At 40.9% G+C, this 23,748-nt stretch overlaps 1 protein-coding gene across 1 annotated transcript; it reads right to left on the bottom strand.

Annotated features, from left to right (window-relative positions):
- Positions 1-1,106: 1,106 nt before the first annotated feature.
- Positions 1,107-20,088, bottom strand: LOC113158304 (protein FAM222A). Its single transcript, XM_026354108.1, has 3 exons — positions 19,786-20,088; positions 11,742-11,910; positions 1,107-3,668 (listed from the first exon to the last, which is right to left on the bottom strand). Exons 2-3 carry the CDS (start codon positions 11,869-11,871, stop codon positions 2,272-2,274), a joined length of 1,527 nt encoding a protein of 508 aa, XP_026209893.1. The 5' UTR covers positions 11,872-11,910; positions 19,786-20,088; the 3' UTR covers positions 1,107-2,271.
- Positions 20,089-23,748: the final 3,660 nt, after the last annotated feature.

Below are 23,748 nucleotides of genomic sequence, written 5' to 3'. Positions count from 1 at the left end.
GAAAAGCATTGGTTAAAACTATGCAATTTGTCCTAGGCAAAAATGTTTCCAAGGTTGCTGACACAAATGCTAAATCTGTTGAGTCTGACCAGGATTTTTGTTCAAACATCAGCACCAAATCAGAGGAAAAGCTACTCTCTTCTACATGTCTCCTAATCCTCCAAATCAAGCAACCTCTTCCTGTCCTCATCCAATCTTACTTATCTGAAGAGTGTCCCAGAGGCCGGACTGGCTCTGGTTCCTCTCCCAGCGGAGCCCAGCCGGAGCTAATCGTCTCTCAGTGAGAGCAAGAGGAGTATGTCTGTAATCCTGTAGGTTTATCAGCAGAGCAGCCTGTCCTGTCCTGACTGATAGATAGGAGGGAAAAGCTCCAAGCAAAGCCATGACACAATAGGCTCAAGACAGGAAATCATTTGCCAGTAAGTCACTGACCTTTAACTCTGAAGTATTTTGTTATCTGCAGTGAGGCAAATATTGCAGTTTTATTTCCAACTGTGCAGCAAATGTCATTATTCACACCATCTAGGTTATTTGTTTTGTAATAGGCTCCTTAAAGTGGGCGCGCATTTGATGTCTGTGCTGGTCTAAACTGCACTTGCTGTTATGGCATCCAATACAGGAGGACAAATGAAGCGAAAAAAGAGGTGCATGCAGGAACACAATATAGGATTAGCAATTCAATAGCTAAGTAATGGCGGGCCTATTTCAGAATAATATTAGCAGTAATATTTCTCTGGATTTATTTGCAAGGAGGTATGTATTTTTCATACATATATGTGATATAGGAAAAGCAGACGGCTTGCACGTTTTCATTTACATACATGTTTTGAAGGATTCAAAGGCTCCTGCCTCAAGCATTGGCCACCGTGACATAATTCATCATAAAAAAAATTTGCACTTTCACCTTGCATCATTGACTTACATCATGTTATAAACCTGAAATATTCCAGGGAAAAGATGCATCTTAGGAGAATGAAATCTCCGATTTGCATGTCTCATATTTCCATAACTAGTTTATCATTCATGGCTATAATAAACCCATCTTCTCAGCTGCAGATTTGCCACATAATAACTAATAATACATAACACAAAGCATCGGCTGGGTTTATAAAATTTAATTTACTTGACAATCCTTATTAAGAAGAGGCAAAAAAGGGTGAAAGATTAGGGTCCTACATTGTAAAATGTAGATCTTCCAACATACTTCATGGAGAGCGCTCACATGTTCATTTATAATAATTGCACTTTATATTATAGAGACGGTTTGCTATATAACTGAACAGGCCAACATAAATAATAGTATTACAGAACCAGTGCAGACACACAAAGAACAACCCAGTCGTACATCTCACGCCACCACAGATCATATAGCCCTACAAAGAACATAATGTAAATGATTCAAGTTGCCTGCTCTCCAACATGGCACTCCATTATCTGGTGATGTGTATCAGTGTCACCACCTTGCAGAGAAAAACAATTAATTGAAAAAAAAGTCTCAACATTTTACAACACAACATTTTAAAAATTAAAAAAAGTTACAAAAAATAGAGCAAAAAGGAAAGATCTTGCTTGGCCTGATTGCCACAGTGTTGATTTGGATGTACAACAGTCCTAATATGCTGAGCATGACTACAATAAATCATTCATATGTTAAATTACACAACTTTGTGACTGCATAACAAAAAAATATATTCACATTTGTATGTAAATAACACAGAGGCCAGGAAATTTGCATCATATTGCTGAAGCTGGGGCACTGCGTATTTCTGTTTACACGGCAGTCACTGAAAAGTGGACAAACTAAATCCACAACGAAGCAGCAGACGAACCAACAAAACTTCAGGTAATAAGTTAGGAATGTTCCCTCTCAATAAGAAGCCATTATAGGGCTAAACATACAGTATATTCACAAAAACTGCGATCTTTCCAGATTCAAGCGTTTATAGAAGAGTACCAGTGATAATTTCAAAAGAATCTTTGATGGTGAAATGGCAAACTTTGATTAGTGCTCAGCATCTTTAAAAATGAAAGAACAGCTATATTTGATGGCCATTCAAGATATAAAAATAAAACATGAAAAGTCCATAAGATAAACCTGTATCTTAAGTCGTGATTATCATTTATCTTCAGGCTTATAACACAAAACCTTCTACAAATCACATGCACAAACTAAAAGGGCATGTCTCATTCTCAAAAATGTCTACACTGACAGTTCCACTATGTATAAAAGGTTTGTCACTTCTGCGTCCCGTTGTGCAGCGGAACCTTGTCTTATCTGTAGACGGGGAGCTGGATGTGGCTTTGCTGGTGGTGCTCGAGCAGCTGAGGCATCCCCATGGCTTCGTACCCACGGCCCAGCATGCGCTCTTTGATGCACGGAGGGTGGATCTCACTGATGAGGCACTCCAGAGACTGCAGGCTGCTGCTAAGTACGGCAGCGTGGCACAGGCTAGAACTAGGCAGCCCGCAACACAGGTTTTGGTCTGTGCTGTAAGCCTGGGTATGAGGTGGAGCAAGAGGGTGGAGCTGCAGCTGATGATGCTGAGGGTGGAGGTGATGAAGGCGGTTTGCGTGGATATGGGGATGGGAGAGCCCCAGGTCTCTAGGCCTGGCTGAACATGTACCCGTTGCCAGCACCTGAGAAGTAAAACAGTCATTATTAGGGGTGGACACTACACTGTCCCAGAGAGGAGCAAAGTACTGTCTGGTGGAGAAGTCCCCCTGCACGGCGGCACAGTTCACAGAGGAGGTGCTCACTCGCTCTTGCCCAGTATCCACGCTGGAAGGATGCAGCCTGTATGACAGCTGTGAGGAGCATGCCAAAGGGAGGCAGGTTTCAGGAGACTCTCCAACCCGAGCCTCTGCTGCTCTGTGCCCCTGAGCACTGTTACTCACACTGTACATCCTCCCTGCTCCATGCTGATACTGCTGAATTTGATGTTTGTGCTGCCACACGGCGTAGTCTCCTTTCTCTAAGTACCCAGCTTTGGCTATGTCTGCGCTGTGTGTAGGTAGTACTGCTCCCGCGACTGCCAGACTGCTCTGGGGCGGCACTCCCAGGACAAAATCAGAGTCTGAATGTGCCACTGCAGCCACAGCCTGCAGAGAGGGGCTGGCTCGAGCCTCTCCCCCTAGCTGCAGAACCTGGCTGTGGGGAACTCTGCTCATCTGTCTCATCAGGCTTTGAACCTCTGCCAGCTCAGACTGGGGGGCCAGACTTTGATCTCCGGAGGCCATCCCTGCACTAGAACAAAGTGTCTCAATGGGTACATCAGGAGGCTTACATGAGCTTATATGATAGGCCTTATGCCCATGTCTGACTGTGTAGCCATTATTGAGAGGATTATTATATGGTGCCACAGAACTCTGGGTGTTTGCATGCTTAGTCCTCCTACCCTCCGAGTTTTTCACCACACCTTTCGTCACCACCGAGGCTTTGACGATGGCCAACAAGCCTTGATAGCCTCCTGAGTACAGGTTTGAATAGGAGCTAAAGTGTTGGCCTGTGGTGTCTAAGCCGTTGACTGTTTTGTTAAGCTGTTTGTGTTGTGGCACCCGGACGTCAGATGGAAAGATTTTGATGGACAGCGGGCTATTGGCAGTCTTCTGGGCAAAAGCATCCAACTCTGCAGGAGAAGGGTACCGAGAAATCATGGAGGTTGGCTCGCCTGACAAGAAAACAAACAGAAATAAGCGATTAGCCTACAAGAAGCCCAGAGAATCCTTGCATCTTGTGTTTCCTGTTGTTTTCCTCTCAATTTCGACCCTGTTTTAGGGAACAGCGGCAGACATTTACCTGTGTTATAAACCAATCCTAGGGAGGGAAACACCTCCAGTGCTGCTTGATCAGTGCTTAATGAAATTAATTCCGACTTTGTTCAGCCCAGAATTAGTTTACCCTGGGAAATTAAAAGAAGAGCAGTGGCAATGGGAGAGTGGAGAGGAGCTAATTTTACTGCAATGACTCCAATGAGATTCATTTGAAGACATTTAGCTGCTAAATCACAGCAGGCGGATTACAGGGACGCTGACTGTAGTAAATGAAAAACCTGGAAAGGTGCTTTAATCTAAACATAGTTGTAGCTTTCTTTAGAAATGAAACGAGGACATACCTTGTCATAATAATAGTGATTAAACGCTAAAATTCTTCCCAGCTCATCCTTCCACATACAGTTTTGGTTGTTTCTCAATAACTGTCATTGAAGCATCATCAATTTTGTTCTGTTTTATGGTTTTATAAACCTGAAGTACTATGAAGTAGTATCTGGAGCCTGAACTGTGAAGGGAAAGTCCACCAAGAGCGCTGCTGATTGAATTGTGTGTGGAGAAGCTGACAGGACAAACTAAGATTGGATTTAAACACTATTATTCAGGCAATTTCATAGCTGCTTAACTCCAAGCAACAAAAGGAGAGGTGGAAAGACACCCCATTTAAAACAATAACTCACCTTGTAGAAATGACTACCACCTGTCAGAGTGACATTTGTTTATGGAATTCTTTACATATAAAGAAAAGGTACTGAAATTAACCCTAAGCCACACTGGATGTTGGTGCAAATCACAGCAGGCAAAAGAACAAGACTGTAATCTGCAGTAAAAAGGGAGAAAAATAAAAACAAAACCCTTCATTTCATTTTCAATAACAAAACCAATTCCAGCCATGCAGGGGAGAGCTCACTTGTTGTTCCCATTTGAAATTGATTTGGGAGTTCATTTCATTTCAAGCCTACAGTGAGCCTCCCGACTGTGAAAATGATTCAATCTACAAGATCCATCTCATGAAAGAAATAAATTGGGTGTTTAAAATGGAGGAAAGAGGTAAGGTGGAGCGTTCAATCCATCTAGAAATCTCCCAGCAGAGCAGAGTGAACGGCACCATGGTGCTAGGAGCAGGAATTAATTCTATAGAGAAATACAAGAAAGAAAAACACTGCTTATTATGTATCACAGCGTAGTGCTGCTATAGGAAACGACGACATCTGGGATGTTGGAGAGGTGTTTATACTGTACACAACCTCAAGATGTGAGCTCTCTCTACTCCAGTTCCTCATAATCCTACTCACAGAGAGAGAAGTAACAGCAAAAACCTGCCGCAATAACAATTTGTGGCCTTTGGCTAAAAACTCAATATTCATTACCATAAATTATAAGTAGCAGAGGTTCATATCCACCTGAAAACAGCTTCGATAATGAATTTAAAGATATAATAAATCATTGCTAGTCACACCAGCAGTGATACTACGGCAGAAAACTTCTACCTTGAATAATTTTACCAAAGATAGATACTTTAGTGAAACAAATCAAAGCCGTTTTAGCTGTTTCTTGCGCAGTAAAATGTCAGTATTAAGCCCTGCATGCTGCGATTGGCTTGCTGTTCCACAGACACTTCAAACACTTTGAATGCTAACACGTCTTCACAGGGTGTCTGATATTGTTAGTCCAGAGATTACAGCCCTGTCAGAGTCATGGAGACAACACAGCTGCACTTCCCACTGTGGCACTGTGGAAACCTCATTAGCAAATAGGCCTTCCCGACTCTGCATTCACATATTTATCATCTGAAGACCACCACTGCGTGACTGTGCATTAAAAAACAAAACAAAACAAAACAAAAAAAAAACAGACCACATTAGCTGATCCTGACACAAGCCCAACTAATGGATCATGCAACGTTAAACTGCGATCAGAAACAGCACGGCCAGCTTAAAGCTGTTCTAAATTACAACCAGGCGTAATTGTTTCAATCTTAAGAGCTTTAATACCAATCAGTGGTGTTAAGTTGCATTAAACTGGGCACCACATGTCATGTTTACCAGTCAGTGTGGGCTTTCCCAAAAGCACGTGATAGCAGTAATAAAATCTTGAAATAATTCTTCACAACATTTGCTTGTTTCATCACACTTTCATGCAAAACACATTCAACTCCAAAAGTACCTAATATATGTGGCTCATTAATCGCAATCTGGTCTGAAGTTGCTGAAGGTGCCAAGAGCCTACTGTGTCGGACCTGCTGTCGCACCCAAACTCTCAACATTAGGGCGCTCCTGTTGTGCTCTGCAGGTATCCAAAGAGGTTATTTGCACCCTCCGAACTTGAATTAGGAAGCTTTAGGTTTGTGCTTTTCGGTGTGCGTTCGGTCATTTTAAAAGCAGCCGGTGTATTTAAAGCCCTGTGCAGCAGGCTTTTCAAACGAGTTTTGATTCCTCTAATCAGCATACGTTATAAAATGAGATGATTGCTGTTCTGTACTTCCTCAGCTAGGTTTGTATTATTTAGGGCTTAATATTTTAGTACATAGTCAGCAAAGGCCAGAAAACCTGCATGTGGTCTTATTATTATGTTTCTGTATTTATATCCCTGTCTAATCTTACCTTGTCAGATTAGTTGTGTCTTTTTATAATTATTCAAATAAAATCATCTGAGAAGGACACTTGATGGAGAGGATGGGAATCAGTGGCTTGTTTTGATTTTTATTACAAATAACAAACAAGGTTAAAACACATTAAGTAGTTTTTTTTCTTTCATTGAAAAAATTCAATTTACGCTGTCATCTTCGCATTTCATCGTTACACGTTTTCCTGTGTCTTTATTGAGAGCTACCGTGGTCGCTCAGCCCCATTCAGTGGTGCAAAATAAAGATAAGAAATGAAAACAAATACGAGGCTGTTCACATGACAACGGGGAAATGGCAGCTACATGTTGTCAGGTAAGGAATCATAGAGAGATAATTAGCAGTCTGACCTTAAGCACTTAATCACCCTGAACCTGCAGACTGCACGCTGTTTCACTCCTTAGCCCTGACAGAGAGCAGAGGCAGACAAAAAACAGCCACTTCTCACAAGCAGCCTTGGCTGAGGGCATCATGCGGTGCTTACACATATAAAGTCTTTGGGCCTTTTTTTCTTCCACTTGCTTTAAGACAGAGCTGATTGAAGTATCTGCAATTAAAAACCTTGTTTGTATTTTTTCTTTTCCTTAAATATCCATATAAAACGCTGATGTATGATTCGTGCTGAAGTGGAAGTGGAGGTAATGGTCCAACTAGTCAGGCGTCAGTGTTTTCTCGGTTGGATGGGGATCTACACATTAAACATGCTGCTCGACTACTGTGGCACCAAGCTGAGTGAAACTCACACACTTTCATAAGAAACACCTAATCCTGATTTCCTGTTTCCATGCAGGGGATGTGCCTGGGAGGAAACAGTTGGGAGCTGGGGGGCAATCATAAACTCCCATCACTCAGCACATAGGCTAATTTATGTACGTGTGTTGTCGCCTAAATCCATTTTAGAAATATTAGCTAAAACATAACGTGGAGGGATGCAAAATTGTATTTTTAATCTTACCATGTTATATATATATAGATGTGGTTTTTCATAGCCCTGATTCCACTGCCATACAATCCCACTCAATGTGTTCTGCCACTTTAAACTGCCTAATCTTTTTCCCATGGTCACGCTTGAAGCCATTTCCCCCCCAGATTAGAGCAGAGACCTCATTGTTTTGGAGGAGTTTGAGTTAATCACTAATTTATGGGCAAAACAAGCCCCAGAGGCAGGACTGGAAACTGGAGCTGGACAAGCTCATTGTGTTCCTAAAACCACTGCTTCCAGCCAGAGGGCTAACATAAGGAAACCATTAGTATGACCACTAGATATGATTCCCACACGAGACAAAGTTCGTATATTATTCCTTGTTAATATCCATACATGTTGGCTGAACTGCCAGGCGGTTCTTTGATGTTGTGCTGACGACTTATCGTGAACACTTTTGTGAGATAACGTGTTCGCGAGTGTCAGATCCTCAGCGGGAACACGACACACAGGACTGGCAGTTAATTACAGAACAGTGCTTCTCAGCAGGCATAAATACTTGTTTACCACACCAATAATCCTCAGATTTAAAATACTCTGGCCTACCTTAATAATCAGAGACTGAGCTCAGCACAATCACACATTTAAAACCTATGTCTCTGTTACCATGACAACCTCCTCTATGCACCCAATAAGCCCAATAAGCCCAGTCATTAGAGCCATGTAATTAATTGGCCCTGCCTCCATTCATCTGTTTGAGACGAGCTTCTGCAACTGACTGTCTGCTGGTTAGACGGAGCAATAACTGCTAAACTAGCACCTGCTTCTTCCTTTCAATTCAGGCTACAAATTAAAATTTTAATTACTGCTGCATATTTATTTTGCATCACTTATATTGTGTGTGATGACGGATTATTTCAGTCAATTTTCTTCAATCAAATGTCGAAACCTGATTCATTTGACGCTCGGTCAAACATTCACATGGCATTAAAATGTAAACAAGCATAAAGATACACAGCCACCACAATACCAGGGACTAATAATATTATTAACGTAATATTCCCAAGTAAATATAATCATCCAATAACATGAAGCAAATGTGTCATAAAACCAAAGCGCTGTCCTGAGAAAAGCTGAAAACAGTTTAAGGACATTTCTCTGGTTTGTCACTGAACCACAAACATAATTTGACTCTACGTTAATATCAAAAATAGTGATTAATACGGGTATAAAGGGTATCATCACCAGTAAGATGCAGTTTCAGGGGGATTCATGTCAGTGTATTTCAGTGAAGAGTCATTAATATATAGCTTTTAGGAGGTTAAAACAAGGTTGCCAGTTAATGCCTCCATGTGGATCAGTGAACCTAACAACTAAGAGGACCATTACATAGAGATGGGTAAAGTGGGAGAAGTAGACACAGGACATGCTGACCCCACAGCACATCCTGTCAAATCTCAGTCACACTACCCTCTCTACTCACCTTGCTCTGTAACCAAAAACACAAAAATAAAAATACAGATACCCATTCACTGCTTTTTCACATTCCTCCCCGTTTCCACGCCCGTAATCTCGATCTGAAGGGTGCTCACAGAACAGAGTAACCTCAGGGTTGAACACTTAGTTATGTGTGCTCGAGGAGGCTCTGGCGAATACTCCTTTGCACCAGTGTCACTCCTCATTTGTTTCTGTGCCGCTTGGCCCAGCTTGGGCAAATTTTCCTCTAAAAGTCAGCCCGAGCACAGGCCAGCATCGTGGGAAAATAGCATTTCCAGCCCCTGCTTTCAAGCTGAGATAGCGGAGAAGAGCACAGCTCTCATTCACTCTCATCACATAATTCCTAACACTCGTTTCTCAGAAATCGTTCGCATGGGTTTGTGTGGCTGAAAGCTTTCATGTCCTGTGCCTTCCCTTTATTGATAGCTAAAAATGGAAATGGCTTTCAAAAGCGCAGCAACGACCAAAGACTGTCCCTATTTAACTTGATCCAACAACGGCTCGTTTAATGAAAAAGCCTGGGCCACACAGACTGAGCTCCCATCCGCAGCCTATTCCCTGTGGTGGGGCTTGAAATGTCAGCCAGAGCTGGAGGGTGCTGCACTACACACAGTCGCAGTACATAAAACTTAAGGGGGGGAGAGAGGAGCCTGCAGGTAAACAGGATGACAAATGCACCCGTGGTTCTGCCTGAGGCAAACTAGGTCCTTCTGTTTCAGCATTTAGCAGACAAGTTCTCCACTGATTCGCAATTAATATATAATAAGGAAAAGACAAAGAGTCAAATCAACCAGGAAAGACAGAGAGATGAGGAGATGAAGATAAGGCGGATGTTATAATAGCATATAACTGAATATATACGTTTAAACTTAATGACTTTAACTGTGTGATGCTGTCATGTCAATAGAGACCAAAATGTCAAAGCACCTTGCTGAACCTGAATCATGAAGGTTGAAGGTGGTTCTAAAGGCAAAAGCCAAAAGGCCAGAGTGTATTTCCAACACTAAATAATAAAAGCATCATGAGTTGTCATCACAGACTAAAGAACCATGCTAAGTTTAAATATATTGTCCTCATAGACATCAGTGCTGCAGCGTTTAACCTCTGTCCTGCACCAGAACGCCTGGTTTCGTTTGGACCTGTGTGATCTGCCCCACTGCACATTTGCGCAGTAATATTTGGACACTACGGGATGCCAAACATGACACAGCTTTTTTTTTTTCGCAGCAGTGGGTGTTTGCTTCCAGGATAACAAGCTCAGCTTTGGCTGCGGTACTTACAGTCAGCCATGCATCAGGAGACCACTGACACAATAATATAACGTCCACACGAGCTCGTTTCTAATTAGCAAATAACAAAAACACTGCACTGCACACAATGTTTCTATTAGCTGAGGAACATAAAGTGTAGGATTAATGCTTGCTGGTGTCCAACTTTAAAGTTTAATGTTTTGCTGGGTTGCTGTATCTTCAGTTTCGTCTTCCTGGCAACTTGCGTGAGTGTTGAGTCTGAGGAGGTCTTGACTCTGGACTGCAGTAACCCTTTTAAACGCTTGGTGTCAGTGCTACATGTTGTTCCTTTAACTAGACAGTCTGTCACACCACTGCACACATGTTTTTACTTACTTTAGCTAATCAAATGTAGTCTCTCCACTTGATTGACATCTCCCTGACATTCCTATTAGTCTTGCTGCACCTACTAAATTAGGAAAAGCTTTTTTTTTGACTGCAGAAAACTTCACCCTTTGAGGAGGTTCAAATAATTTTTAAATAAAATGATATGGTTATAAAGTTCTAAAATAACGTTAAACTTTCAGCACTTCACATCAAATATTTGCTATGTTACAGATACTCAGTTGAACTTTTATCGTGACTTGTATTCTGGTGCAGCGAATGATAACTGAATAATGCTAATGTGTATTCGAATGCACAGGCTCATGCAAATAAGATGATCAGTCTGATCAGATTTTCCTGACCTCCTGCCAGCAGCCTAAATGATATGGATTCTCTCTGAGGCAAATCTGAATGTAGATACACAATGTTACTTGTCAATATTTGCATGCTATTGCTTGCTTTGAGCCGAACAATCTCTGCAGTGCAGCAGCTTTTCTTTCATGGGTCCAACCAAAAAACAAAACACATTGGACCAATAATCTGGACCACATCATTTCAGTGTTTTCTTAAAACTTCAAAAACAGATGAAAATTTTACATATAGCTTTTTAAATCGACCCAGCAAAGAAGTAGAAGGCATCAGCACATTTTTAAAGCAATCGAGCAAAGGAAACTACAGCTGAATAACTTCATTTGTGGTACTTTGATCTCATTATATGAATCTAGACTGTCCAGGAAGAACAAGGCTATGCTCTTTGAACTACTGCACAAATAATAATTGTGGAATAACCTACATAAAGAATGTGGAATTGGACCAGGATCAACAGACATGTCACATTTAATCAATTAACTGAAAGAAATCTAATCATGAATGTCATCGCAGGTTAGTCCCAATATTCACTCAACCTTTCAACAAATGCAGCATAATCAGTCAAGATAAAGGTCAGACAATACTGACATGGAGCGCTTTCTGCACATAATGTGAACATCATTAGGAACCCTGTATGCGAGAGCTGATTAACTCTATAATTTCAGGGTCCACTTTGACCTGCATGCATTTGCACCCATTTAACAAGCATCATTATCAGGAGGCCCGTTATTTTAATTTAAGAAGCTTCACAGCAGCTGAGACTGCTATAAAACCATGCATGATCTTTATGTGCACTTGGAAGCAACAAGGTCAACGTGCACAAGACTGAGCTCAAGAATACGACCAAAAGGATCTAACTCCTTTTTTTCCATTTAATGAAAGCTGAAGTTGATAAATAATGTGCTTGTTGTGTCTGGCAAATGTCTTCGCCTGCATAATACAGACTCACCTTTGTGGGTGCACGGCTGCAGGGGTGGTACAGGCAGCAGTAATGGCGGCGGTAGAACATCAAGGCTTTTGGGTGTGCAGGCCAGACGCTGCGACGTGAGGTTCTGCCGTCTCTGGATACAGGCCAGCATGATAGTTCACTAGGGCTGCACACACCCAGGGTAAACCTGCTGGAATCATGAAAAAACAAACAAACAGGGTTTTACTCCATAGCCAATAGTCTTCACTCCAAATAAAATGCTGATTAAATAAGATTAAAGGACAGCAGTGCTTTGAGCTAAATGCCAAGGCAGTAGGCTTCATTCTCTGGGGAAGATAAATGTCTCTAATAAATTTCATGGCAATCAATCCAATACTTGCTGAGATATTTCAGTCTGGACCACAGTGATGAATGGTGCGACAGACTGACACTGGGATCCAGCAACGCCATTTGCATGGCTCAGAAGCCCTCACTAGATATTAATTGATCTCCCATCGGTTCTACTCGAGAGTCTTTTGATTTTCAAAGATCTTATTTGGGAAAGCACATGCCAACTTTAAGTCTGGAGAAACATCACATAAGCTATACATTCTTACATCCAACACAACTTTAATGTTAGAAGAAAACAAGCTTATAAATAGAAAACACTAAAGCCCCATAAGAGTCTCTCCTCTTTCGAAAACATCTTTTCAACATATTTTAGTTATTCACTTCAATAACTAAAATATCTAACACCACTTGGGTCCTTTTACCATATTAAAATTCAGTCTCTCGTCTTTGAACTGCAGAGACCGTGCGTTTGAGAAAGTAATAACACTTAATGACAACTCCATCTCCTCCTTCTGCTTACTTGTTATGATGGCTCTTTCCTGTTATCAACTTTGGACTGTCAGTTGCAATCACACAGATCATTTGCAAAGGCCTCCTGTAGCCTCAGCCTGCGTGTTTCAATTTGTAACTAGCACTCTAACCTGGGTTTCTTGTTCTATAAAATTATCACCGTATTGATCAGCGGAGAAAGCCAAATGCGGCGCTCTCCCTAAAATAGACTGTGCTGTTTGCAGAGCTAAGTAGAGGCAATGTGAGAGACTGTGTCTGAAAAAGAAGGCGCCTCTCCACAACTGTGCTGATTGAAGCAATCATTCTGAAAAGAAAGTCAGGCATTGGGGGAATATTCCAGTGATAATCACATTTGACATTCTCTTTGATTATCTGAAAAAGTCAGCAAATCTGAATGCTTGCGCTGCAAAACTAAAATACCTGGAGCAATCGTAAAATATTTCTCAGAATTCTTCCTCAGGTATCTTGAAGACAGACATCTGCAACCGATGCCAAATATTGCCAACGTATAGGCTATGAATAGTTAATTAATCCAAAAGAGTACAAATAGAAAGAACTGTATTATGGTACAACAAGCCTGCAGCATATGCTTGTCAGATTGCTTCTCCTCTTGTTCAGTTTTAAGGTTCTTTTGGATTTCTGCTTTCATTTCTCCCTCAGGGTCCGGAAAGCAGCAAAAGCGAGTCAACCACTGAACAGAGTGCTCAGTGACAAGCTGCAGCAACATGATTACCTTCAACCTCAAAAGCAAGAAGAGACCGAATGGCTTTCATTTCACTCAGGTGCTGACAAAAAAAAAAAAAAAAAAGAAAAGATTCCCTCACTCTTCCTTTCCTCGTGTACCTGCTCCCCTCCTCCACTCAACATCTGTCCCTTGGTGACAAGCCCACTTGAAGCTGCTCAGTGCAACCTGTCTCATCTCAGCACACACATCTGAAGAGCTAAAAGCCTCGGTATGGTCAGATTCCATTTTGAAAATAATAGCAATTTCACAACAACCCTTCCATTACGGCACATTTGTCAGGAGGGCGGTGCCAAAAATGCAAGAAAGAACACAAAAGTGGAAAAGTATATCCAGAGAAATCCCTTCACTGGCAGAAAATGAGAGATGAATGGGAATACCTTCCATTACTCTCATAATTTGCAGCTGGAATAAAATACATCAAGGAGGACATTATAATTTAAAGAGAGGCCAGCGGTGGCTTAAAGAAAAAACGTTCCACTGAAATCAGAAAAAGAAAAAGGAGCTAGATGATTCATAGTGATGGTTTCTTTCATCCTGCTATCTAAATTTCAAATTTAAAAAGATTTTATGTAAAACCTAAGCTTAAAATTACCTTCTCAGTCTTGGTAGAATAGAAACTAGCACCAGAATGCATAATATTATCTGGGCTAAGTTCTAAAGAAATACCCAATTCTCCAACACTACATTAATATTTTGCTCACAAGAGGAGTTTTGCATTTTCTTATAACATCATCTAAATAAATCTCCTGCTTGAGTGTGACTGAAACACTACCGACAACTGGAAAGTAATTGTCAGCAACCTTTAAAATGGCACTGATTAACATAGTTCAACTCAACCTTCACAAATAAGATCAAGGATCTTTGTCATTAACATAATGGTCAGTGTTACTCCCCTTCCAAGCCAGTTTCCTTCAATCAGCTTTCCAATCAGCAGCTAATCTGCCTATGTGCAATTCATTTCTTCAAGGACATCTCTGACATGCATAATAAGAGAAAGAGCAGAAAGTTTAAGCTGCAAGGACGTCTAATCCTTGCCACTCTCGGGCGAAATCCATGCAGCTGATAAGCAGCATGATGGTCCACTGAGGGAATGCCAGTGAGATAAAGACCTTGTGCTTTGCAGTCCATCTAACTGTCCCCCATGGTTTTCTGATAAGGGTGTTTCTGGAGACAAGTTTATTTTTCGAGCCTATTCCCTCATCGCGGACGCGATGCAAAATGCCTCATTTTCTAATGCGCCATCCGTCCTGGGATCACGAAAGGCTTTTGTGCGAAGATAAGGTCAACTGAAAAGCCAAAAGGGAAGTGATGAAGAGACTTTATAAAAGCTGCTTTAGTTCAACTGGCACATAGCTGGTACCTCAAATGTTAACTGAATTCGAAAAAGAAACATCTGAATTCGAAAAGCAAATACCCGCTTTAGCTCATTTTCTTCACAGCTATTGATGTATTGTTTTCAAACCGGCACTATTCATGTTAACGCTGCAATAAGAAGGATCGCATTCACTGAAGCAATAATGCGAGTGGATGTGATTAAATAAAAGCAGCAGCATGAAAATAAACATCAAAGCAGGAGAAAGCCCTAAATTATACAGGGAGTCAGACAAAAGCATCTGTCTGACCTTCTGGAGTCTTTTATAACTTCACGCAGCATCAAGGGTCAGAGCAAAGATAGAAGCAGATTGCAAAGAGAGCCTCCCTCTCAACAAACATGAAATGCACAGAATAATAATAAAAAAAAAAAAGGATGCACACTGGCTCCACACACCCCCCCCTCACCCCTAACACATTCACACATACGCACGCCCCTCCCTACCCGAGCCATCTCAGCTCCTGTTAGCAGTTCTCTGAAATCCTCAGTTAATAATTAGATGATAATGAAAAAGGTTTAAGACAAGCACCCTTTTCACTCTCTGGGTGGATTAGCATGTGAGTGCTATGCTAATGTTTTTTCCTTCCTTTTACTCAGAAGCTGCACACGAGCAAAAGGGAAGGAACACAAAAGCAAAAGACCAACGTTAATTCAGGAGGGAAGAAATGATTAACAAAGCTCAACTAGTTATTATAGAAGAGAAAAAGCAGTGACCCTCTTTGAATGACGGGGCCCATGAATAACAAACCACTTACCGTATAATTAATTGTATATTACACAATATATTGAGTTTATAAGGTAGCCACTGCAGGAACCTAAGTACTGGAGACCAGACAAGAAGTCTGACATACAGACAGAATTAGACAGCAGTGGTGCTGCAGCTGCTGGATTCATCTCTATAAACCCTTCCACACACACACACACACACACACACACACACACCCTCCCAACCCCCTCATACATTTTTAATAGAATCTATTACTTCTGGATTAGCCGATAAGAGGTGGCCTGGTTAAATTCTATAATAGTTTGCATAATTGGTATCAGAGCAGCATATAAGAGAGACCCAGATTTCTCTCTTCTCTCCTCCTCTGTAGAGAAAGAAAAAAAAAAAAACAGACACAAAGGTTCACATAAAGGATAACCAAACAACCCGGAGCCACTCTGCTCTATGCTGCAAGAACACTTGAGGCCTAAGGCTGATAACAATGAGCCTTGTTTCCATTGAGAACAGCTCCTGTAAAAGGTATTACAACAGTGTTAAAAAGTGTTCCCTATACAACTTGTGCCCAGGCTGCAAATGTATGTAAATAAGATCGCTGGGCAGCATTCAGACAGATGTCCAGAGCATTCAGTTAAATGTAAATCACACAGCGTTAATGGCTCGGTGTCCGAGGAAAACATTTACATTACAGTTTCTCTCATGCAAAATTTAATATAGCCACAACAAAACGGCTGTGTTACAATGAGACGAAGGTAATAGAAGGCTGGCAGTGCTAGAAATTACAGGGCTTCAACTCTATAACAACATCCATCCATTAAAAACTGCCTCTGAACTAGAGGATCTACAAAGTCTGCATATATAAACCAAATATAAACTTGTATTATTGCGTACTTGCCTTATTATTGTTCTCAGGATTCAGAGTTTTCCTCATTTTCATTGCAATATGTAAACAACATTTTACCCTGCCCTGCACATCCACTGTCATATGCTGCTTTCCCATTAAAGAGAAGCACAGTGTCTTTTAATTCCTTATACGTCTAATGTGCAATACATGAGCATAATTATAAGAATGATGTGAGCTGTTTGGTTTGCAGTTCAGTAAAGGTTTTAGGAAATGCAAATAAACTACATATTACCTATGAACATTTCTAACTGAAGTCACAGCAGAAACATTCACACATAGCCTGTGACCACATTTTCCTCTCCATCCATTTATTCCCACAACATAAAGGTGAAAAAAAAAAACACCTGATATATGACATGTAATATTCTCAAACAGTAGTTTAGTGGATTTTCATGTCTACTATCTGTAGCAACGGATCTGGAGATAAATGACGCTTCAACTCCCTGAGATCAGAACTTGCCCCATTAACTTCAGCAGCGGCTACTGGCAGCATGAAGTATTTGTCAGTTATGTTTACAGTTCTGACAAATAATCATTTACTTTGGAGTTAATACATTTTCTGTGAGCCAGTCTTTCAAAACAGTATTGGTATGATGATTGATGATTAACGTAGAAGTGTGGAGTATAATCTTTTAAATTTGACATTTTTTAAATTTGCACTATATTTGACATTTTTGTTAGAGTACTGTTTTGTCTACCTGGCATTTATGCATGCTGCAATGAAGCAATAACTGGTTGTACTGCATTTAAATGTAACAATACTTCAATAATTAAAATTTAGTGACCAATCCAAATCAATTATCTTCAAAAACAGCCTTGTTAAGGAGCAGAAAGCCTCGAACTGACCCGAATCTGCCCTTGCACATGCACCACATAGTGCCAAGGTAAAAAAGAAACATGCTGCACGGGGTAAAGTCTGGCCAATGCCAAGGTAGCATTAGAGGGTAAACAGAGCCTTATCTTATCCTTATCCCAGTATGCACACTGAGGCACACTGTCAAAGAACTATGGGTATGCTGGCCAGCCTTTAGAAAACCTTGACATCTACGATAAGAGGTGGTCAAAGAGTGAGCTTGAAGGTTTTGTGAAAAGATAAATTATTTTTCAAAAGAAACAATCTTTGATTTAATGTTGACATCTGTCAGTCAACTCAGGAACCGGACGACTCAAAACAAAACTCATTAAAATGGTGGTGAAACTGCTGTATTGCTTGTACAACTCTTATGTGGGAAACTTTTATGTGGGAGATAACCTAATGATGAGCTCTCCACCATGCATCAGAGAAACATCAAAATGTCCTAAGAAAAAAAGAGACTTTGATCTCTGACCAATTTAAGATATCATCATCTAACTGATTTTTTATTCAGGGCAAACGATGATGCTTCCGTTGTAATTTGCCAGTCTTACTCATTAATCAGAAGTAATCACTGAGCACCATCACATAGGCAAAATAAGCATTACTGGAATTTCTAAATAACCCTGCCAGTCCTGTCCCCTCCCCGATGACCTCAGAGGCCCAGTCCTTAACCTCCCACCCTTAACCCCCATCTCACTACCGCTTCATCCTGTTAGAATGAAAAGACCAATTAGACAGATTTCAAAAGATGGCAGCCTGCTTGTAATTACACATGACATCTATTAGCAGATAAGAAGGTGATTACAAAGGGTGCACGGGAAAAATTGCTAAGCAACCAAGCCCCTGACATTATGCCTGTTAGACAGTAAAAGAGATTGGGTGCATGTGCATTTTCAAAGTCATTTTGCATTAACTTATCTTTAGTTTCCTAAGTAGATAAACACACAAAGGAGAATTCACTGTACACTTAACAAGTATTAATTGTAAAAAACAGATGACATGGCAGAAAAAAAGGCATGACCTTAATCAGTCCTTGTACTGGTCATGGTAATAATCATCTAAGAAAAGGTCAATCACATGGCGAGATGGTAAAACGTTTCCTCCATTCAGTAATTTAGTAAGCCTGGAGATTGAGCAAGCCTGGGGAAACTTCACTATAAATCAGAGCTTAGCTTGCTTTGCTCCTGAGAAAGCAAAAGGAAGCAGGCAGCCAGATGACAAATCCCCTCTCTTCAGTGAGTCGGAACTACTGCTGGGGTGTGATGTGAAATCAGAGGGAAACCCTCATGGGATACCTGCACTGACTGCTCTAGATGCAACAGAAGTTCAGGCCCAGACGAGGCATATTTCAAGTAAACAACCACAACATATTAGTCATCATGTAATTATGACTGGGTAGATATAACAGTTAAAGCTCGGTTGCTAAAGCAGAAGTGGAGTCTAAATTATACGACAGGTAAACACGCAGCACTAAACATTCACTGCATAAAAGTAAATGTGAATTAAGCAGCAGATTTACGGAGTGAACCAAATGGGAAACGGCACTAACATTTTTATGGTGGTGTTGTGCTAAATCAAAGGCCACATGTCACATTTAGAATATGTTTATAAGGAAATCATAAAGAAACCCCTATTCCTCACAGTCACATGCCTCAAAGTAAAAATAAACTCAGGGGGGGGGGGGCTTTTTTCTCTTTTAGGCTGAAAACAGTCAGAAAAAAAGGAAGAAGACAATAAAACACCAAATTGCACGCCTTTCTTCTCTGCTTCTGGTGGGAAGCCCTGACATCCCATCTCTCTGGGTAATAAAGGATCTGGCACAAGCAGGAAAAGGCATGCAGGGTAGAATTTCACACCTGGCCAATAATCTATAGGCCCCACTGCTGCGGCTAACCTTCAACCTCGGCTGCCACCGGTGCAGTGAGGTGCGATGATCCCACCTCCGGCTTGCAGACAATAGAAATGGAAACCCTTCTGAGGCAGCCCTGAATGACCGATAATATACTTCAAAGCACTTCCCGTATCCACTGAGATGTTGATGTATAAAGCGCCTTTTCATTGCAAAGCCACCATCCAACTCAGCAGCACAGACAGATGAGCCTGGAAATCGTTTTTTGGCTCATTGCACTTTTACAAGGAAAATAAAAACATTCAGAAACTACATATGATCAAATGCAAATTGATACTTCTTATACATTTAAAATAACCTATTTAGGGTATTATTATTCCAAGTCTGTCATTCTTCTGATTCTATTTTATACAGTGAATACAAATCGCACACCTCACAGCTGGACTCGGCACATATAAACACACATTTGCCAACAGCAGGACATTGATGTATAGTAAGGGCGAGTCGCTCCTATCCATTAGTGCGCACTGGGCGTCTTTCACCACTTTAGCGCTGTCGACCTAAAATCAATGCAGGGCGAATCCTGACATCATGCATTCAGGCGTCCTCACATCTTTTTTTCCTACTATATTACTGTTATGTACTCAGGACAGCCACCACTAATATCAATTCAGCTGGTACAAGTGCTGAGCAAACATTTACTGCGCGCAGAAACATGTCCAAACGAGCCCCCTTCGGATTATTGCTGAAATAAGGAACATGATGGATGTCTTACAGAGTTTTCTCTTATCATAAGGCTTGTTTATCTTTGGTTCGCCACGGCTGATTGGTTGTTCTCCTGCTGGGAAGGCGTATTTCCTCTGCGATTGCAATCTCACCACTGATTTCGCGATGCGCACTGGAAACCTCCGGAGATATATCCATTGATGAAGTTGGCTCCATTAACTGTACTTCCTCGACATGTTCAAACAGTCGTGCGCGTTACTATTTCACTGATGGTGCGTTTCCTGTGCAGCCTCTTGTGTCTCATCTCTGCAGCGGACCAAGGTCTGTATGTGCCACAGAGACTGATGTCGGAATGGAAATGAGTCCTCTGCACTGTTGAAACCGGCTCCGGGCCAATCAATCAATGCTGGATTTGAATATCCCCTCTGCTCGGCCAATCGTGTGCAGGAGGAGGAGGCCACTGCCGTGACGCCAAACTCGTCTAAGTAAGCACGTTGCTGTTCCGCGGAAAGATTTAAAGGAGAAGGACGTCAGATGTGTATAGATGAGGCTAAAGCCAGTGCAAGTTTTGTGGTCCATCCTGACTCCCGCAGGGCCGATCGACAGAAAGGTGCATATCAGCCTTGTAGATGTGTTTCTACAGCTCAGCCAACCAGAAGAGATTAAGTAGAAGCATGTGTGCAAGAGAATAATCTGCATCACTTAGATCAGAGAAGGGGAAGTTGTGAACTGGACAGAGAGCAGTAGTGGAAGGAGTATTCCCATCATTTGCATCATCTAAGTCAGTAGTTTGAGTTGAGTGTTTGCACAGAATGCATCTCTCCGACGTGCACATGGTGCACAGACGTGACCCATGTTTCCCACAGAAGCTTGAAGAGCAATATTTAAAAATGCGCAGGAAAAACATCCCAATGCAAATGAAACCATTAATAAACCCGGCTTGACAGAAAACAGAAACCTACTTTTGCTGTGAATCCTCTTCTTGCACGTTAGAAACATCACAGGAGAACAGCTTGTCACAGTTTGTTGTGGAAAATGATTTAATGTGGCATTTTCACAGCAGACAGTCTGACTTGTAGTAGGATGAAAAGCACTGATGTGATGAATCTTAGTGTTAACAGGGTCTTGCAGAGTCAGTATCCTGGCATTGTGCTGCTCGGCTCATTGACGTGGCTTACTTGGATAAATGGAGTGAAGGCATTAATAATGTAATTACAGTAGTTACACCTGTGCTTTTCCTGCTCTGTCAAAAATGAAGTCAAAATATCTGTTATTGGCCAGGTGTGTTACAGTTGGAGCCAGCACCCACATAAACACAATAAAAAGTGAAACTAATTGAACCCTTTTCCCTAAATATTACTCATTTCATATTTAAATAAGAAGGTGACAGTGTGCTTCACAAGACAAGAACATATTTTGTTATATACATTTTGCTTCCTGAGGTGGATACGCTTTCATTGTGGCCATTTATCAGTATAATAACCTGCTGTCTTGTTCCCCATAAGGACACGAGGTGTGTTACGTATTCAGATAGAAATGACAGTCTGTGCTTGACTAGGCACCTAGCTTAAATCTAATAATAGTTTCTTGTGGCTGCCAAAATGAACACGTCGTAAGTCTAATGGCATCACAGCATGAGGTGACTGCATTATAGAAGAGAGGTAAATGTACCTGTGCATTCATGTGGGTGTATGTGAGTGTGTGCACAAGCCAATGTGCCTAGTGTGCAAGTGCTGTCATACAAAATAGTCCTTTTTTTGTCACTGAAGACACCTTCACGTGCCACAGAAAATAAGTACAGGTGTAAAATAAAAAAATAATTTGTGGCTTAATTCACTGTGACACGAAGAAGCTTTAATACTACTGGTAATGTGTGTATTATTCCTCTATACCAAAAAGTGGTATCTGACTCTCTGGAAAAGAGCAAATAAGCAAAACAGCGAAGTGAAGAAAGTGTTACCCTCAAATTTTGCATCCGTGACTTCACATCTTTCATACATGAATGAGTGCAACAACACCCAAGCACACGCCCTATTTGCTGGGTCCTGCACTCTACACACTGATCACTCTTCTTAAACATTCTTTCAGACATGTGGTGATGGAAACCAAAGGAAGGTGACGCTGAGAAAGACAAACAAGTGCACAGCAAGCACTGACACTTGCAGCAGACATGCTCCAACCCACTGCCGCTGTGAGAAAGAATATTGAATTGTTTCTTGACAGCTGTGTCAGAGTGTCATTTTTCAGTATGAATGAAACCTGCAGATGGCAAATGAGGTTACCATGCCAACTGATGTTCCCACATTGAACAGTGACGATGTAGATGGGAAATTGTTCTCCAGTTAATCACACGCTGTTGTGACGGTTCCACCGTTTATTGAAAATAAAAGCAGTCCACTATTGCCATATAACCCTTGTGCTAACATAATGCTAATCCTATGTGGTTAAACACATGTTTAAATCTTCAGATTTCACATTTAGTATTTGTTCAGTTTGCAAGAGGATCATCTTGAAATCCTTATCCAACAGCGAGCACCTTAAGTGCAGGAATGCCAACATAAACATGCAGAGTAATTACAGAGAAGACTGACTCCACATACTGTATTACTATGTTTCTGTAATATGGGGATTTACCTCTCTTTCAGCTTAACCTGCATGTGTGATATGATTTTCGATTAATAAGTTGAAACACGATTTGTGCAGGAACACTGCATGTGTATAATCATTCTTTGCTGAGTTAATGCAACCACAGAGGATGCAGTCGCTATGTGAATACTGTGCAAGACAAACATGCGTTAAACATTTAAACATATATATACAAAGACACACAATAAAACCACACTAAAGGGCCACTTTAATTGTAATATTATTATAGCAGCCTGGGCACTATGGAAACAACATAACAAATTAGTGACAAAAATGCTTACATTACAAATGCGCCAAGTCTATAATGGTCTGTTTCTTGACCTACTCTCATCCTGATTATTATCATTTTGTTTTGGTCCTCATGGCCTCAGATCCTTTCAAGCTCTGCCTCTTAAGACATTCCTCATCAGACCAGAATGATCCTGGCAGTGACAGTAATAAAGAGCTCCATCTGTGCCTGGCAGGCAGAGGCAAATTAACCAATTAAGGTCTGGTAAAGTCTCCACTTTCACCTATTGGCAATGTCTGCCATCATTTCCATCATTATGAAAGGGAGAGAGTGCAAGGGTAATTAAATACCAGCAGGGGCCGGAGGGCAAACCTAATAACTCTCGGTAATAAGCCAATAACAGGCCTAGTGCTTAAGGGTTCACACAACCTAGAGCATGTTAGCAGGGAAGGAGGGCACTTACTGCACGCAAACATTCAGATACTTAATAGATTTGCATGTTCCTCTGAGAAAATTGACCTTGTGCAGAGATATCTGCCGCAGCTCAGAGACACGTCTTGATTTGTCTGCTGTTGTGATCTCTACACCTCCGTTTGAACTGACTTTCATGTGCACTCAGCTGTAAAATTAAAATGTCCAGTACTTAGCAGGGACTGGTGCTGTAGTATGTTGCCATCTGCTGGCAAAAGAGTACCTGCACAAGAGTTTATGTGCTGGTCACTACATATTGTTGTGTGAAACTTATTAAACTAATGAAACTGAAAAAGGCCTAACATAAAAAAAAAAAAAAAAAAAAATTATTATTATGTTAAAGCATTGTGAATTTGAAAAGCCAATTAGCAAATATAATTTTATGTAACCCAACTGCCTTTGTTGTGCTTTTGTTGGTCACTATTAACAGGTACAGCCAACACTGTATTTTTATAAAGTCGTGTTGTATTAAATCATATTATAAAATGCACAATATCATCTCTAAGTTAGTTGGAAAACATGTTTTGCTCTATTTAGGAGACAGTAATCCATGCGGTTTACATGATTTAAATAAATGTGAGGATTCTTGTCGCAGGTCATGGATTATAGAGTTAAAACTTAAATAAAGATGATAAATAAATATTATTTATTATATTTCCACCATTT

The sequence above is a fragment of the Anabas testudineus genome, chromosome 12 (assembly GCF_900324465.2).
Source record: "Anabas testudineus chromosome 12, fAnaTes1.2, whole genome shotgun sequence".
Taxonomy (NCBI): domain Eukaryota; kingdom Metazoa; phylum Chordata; class Actinopteri; order Anabantiformes; family Anabantidae; genus Anabas; species Anabas testudineus.
This window is presented reverse-complemented; position numbering and strand designations above follow the sequence as displayed.

Coding starts and splice junctions, on each gene's coding strand:
- LOC113158304 (XM_026354108.1), bottom strand. CDS start 11,871: ATGCTGGCCTGTATCCAGAGACGGCAGAACCTCACGTCGCAGCGTCTG. Junction 3,669..11,741: donor GCAGCCGTGCACCCACAAAG/GTGAGTCTGTAT, acceptor TTTTCTTGTCAG/GCGAGCCAACCTCCATGATT.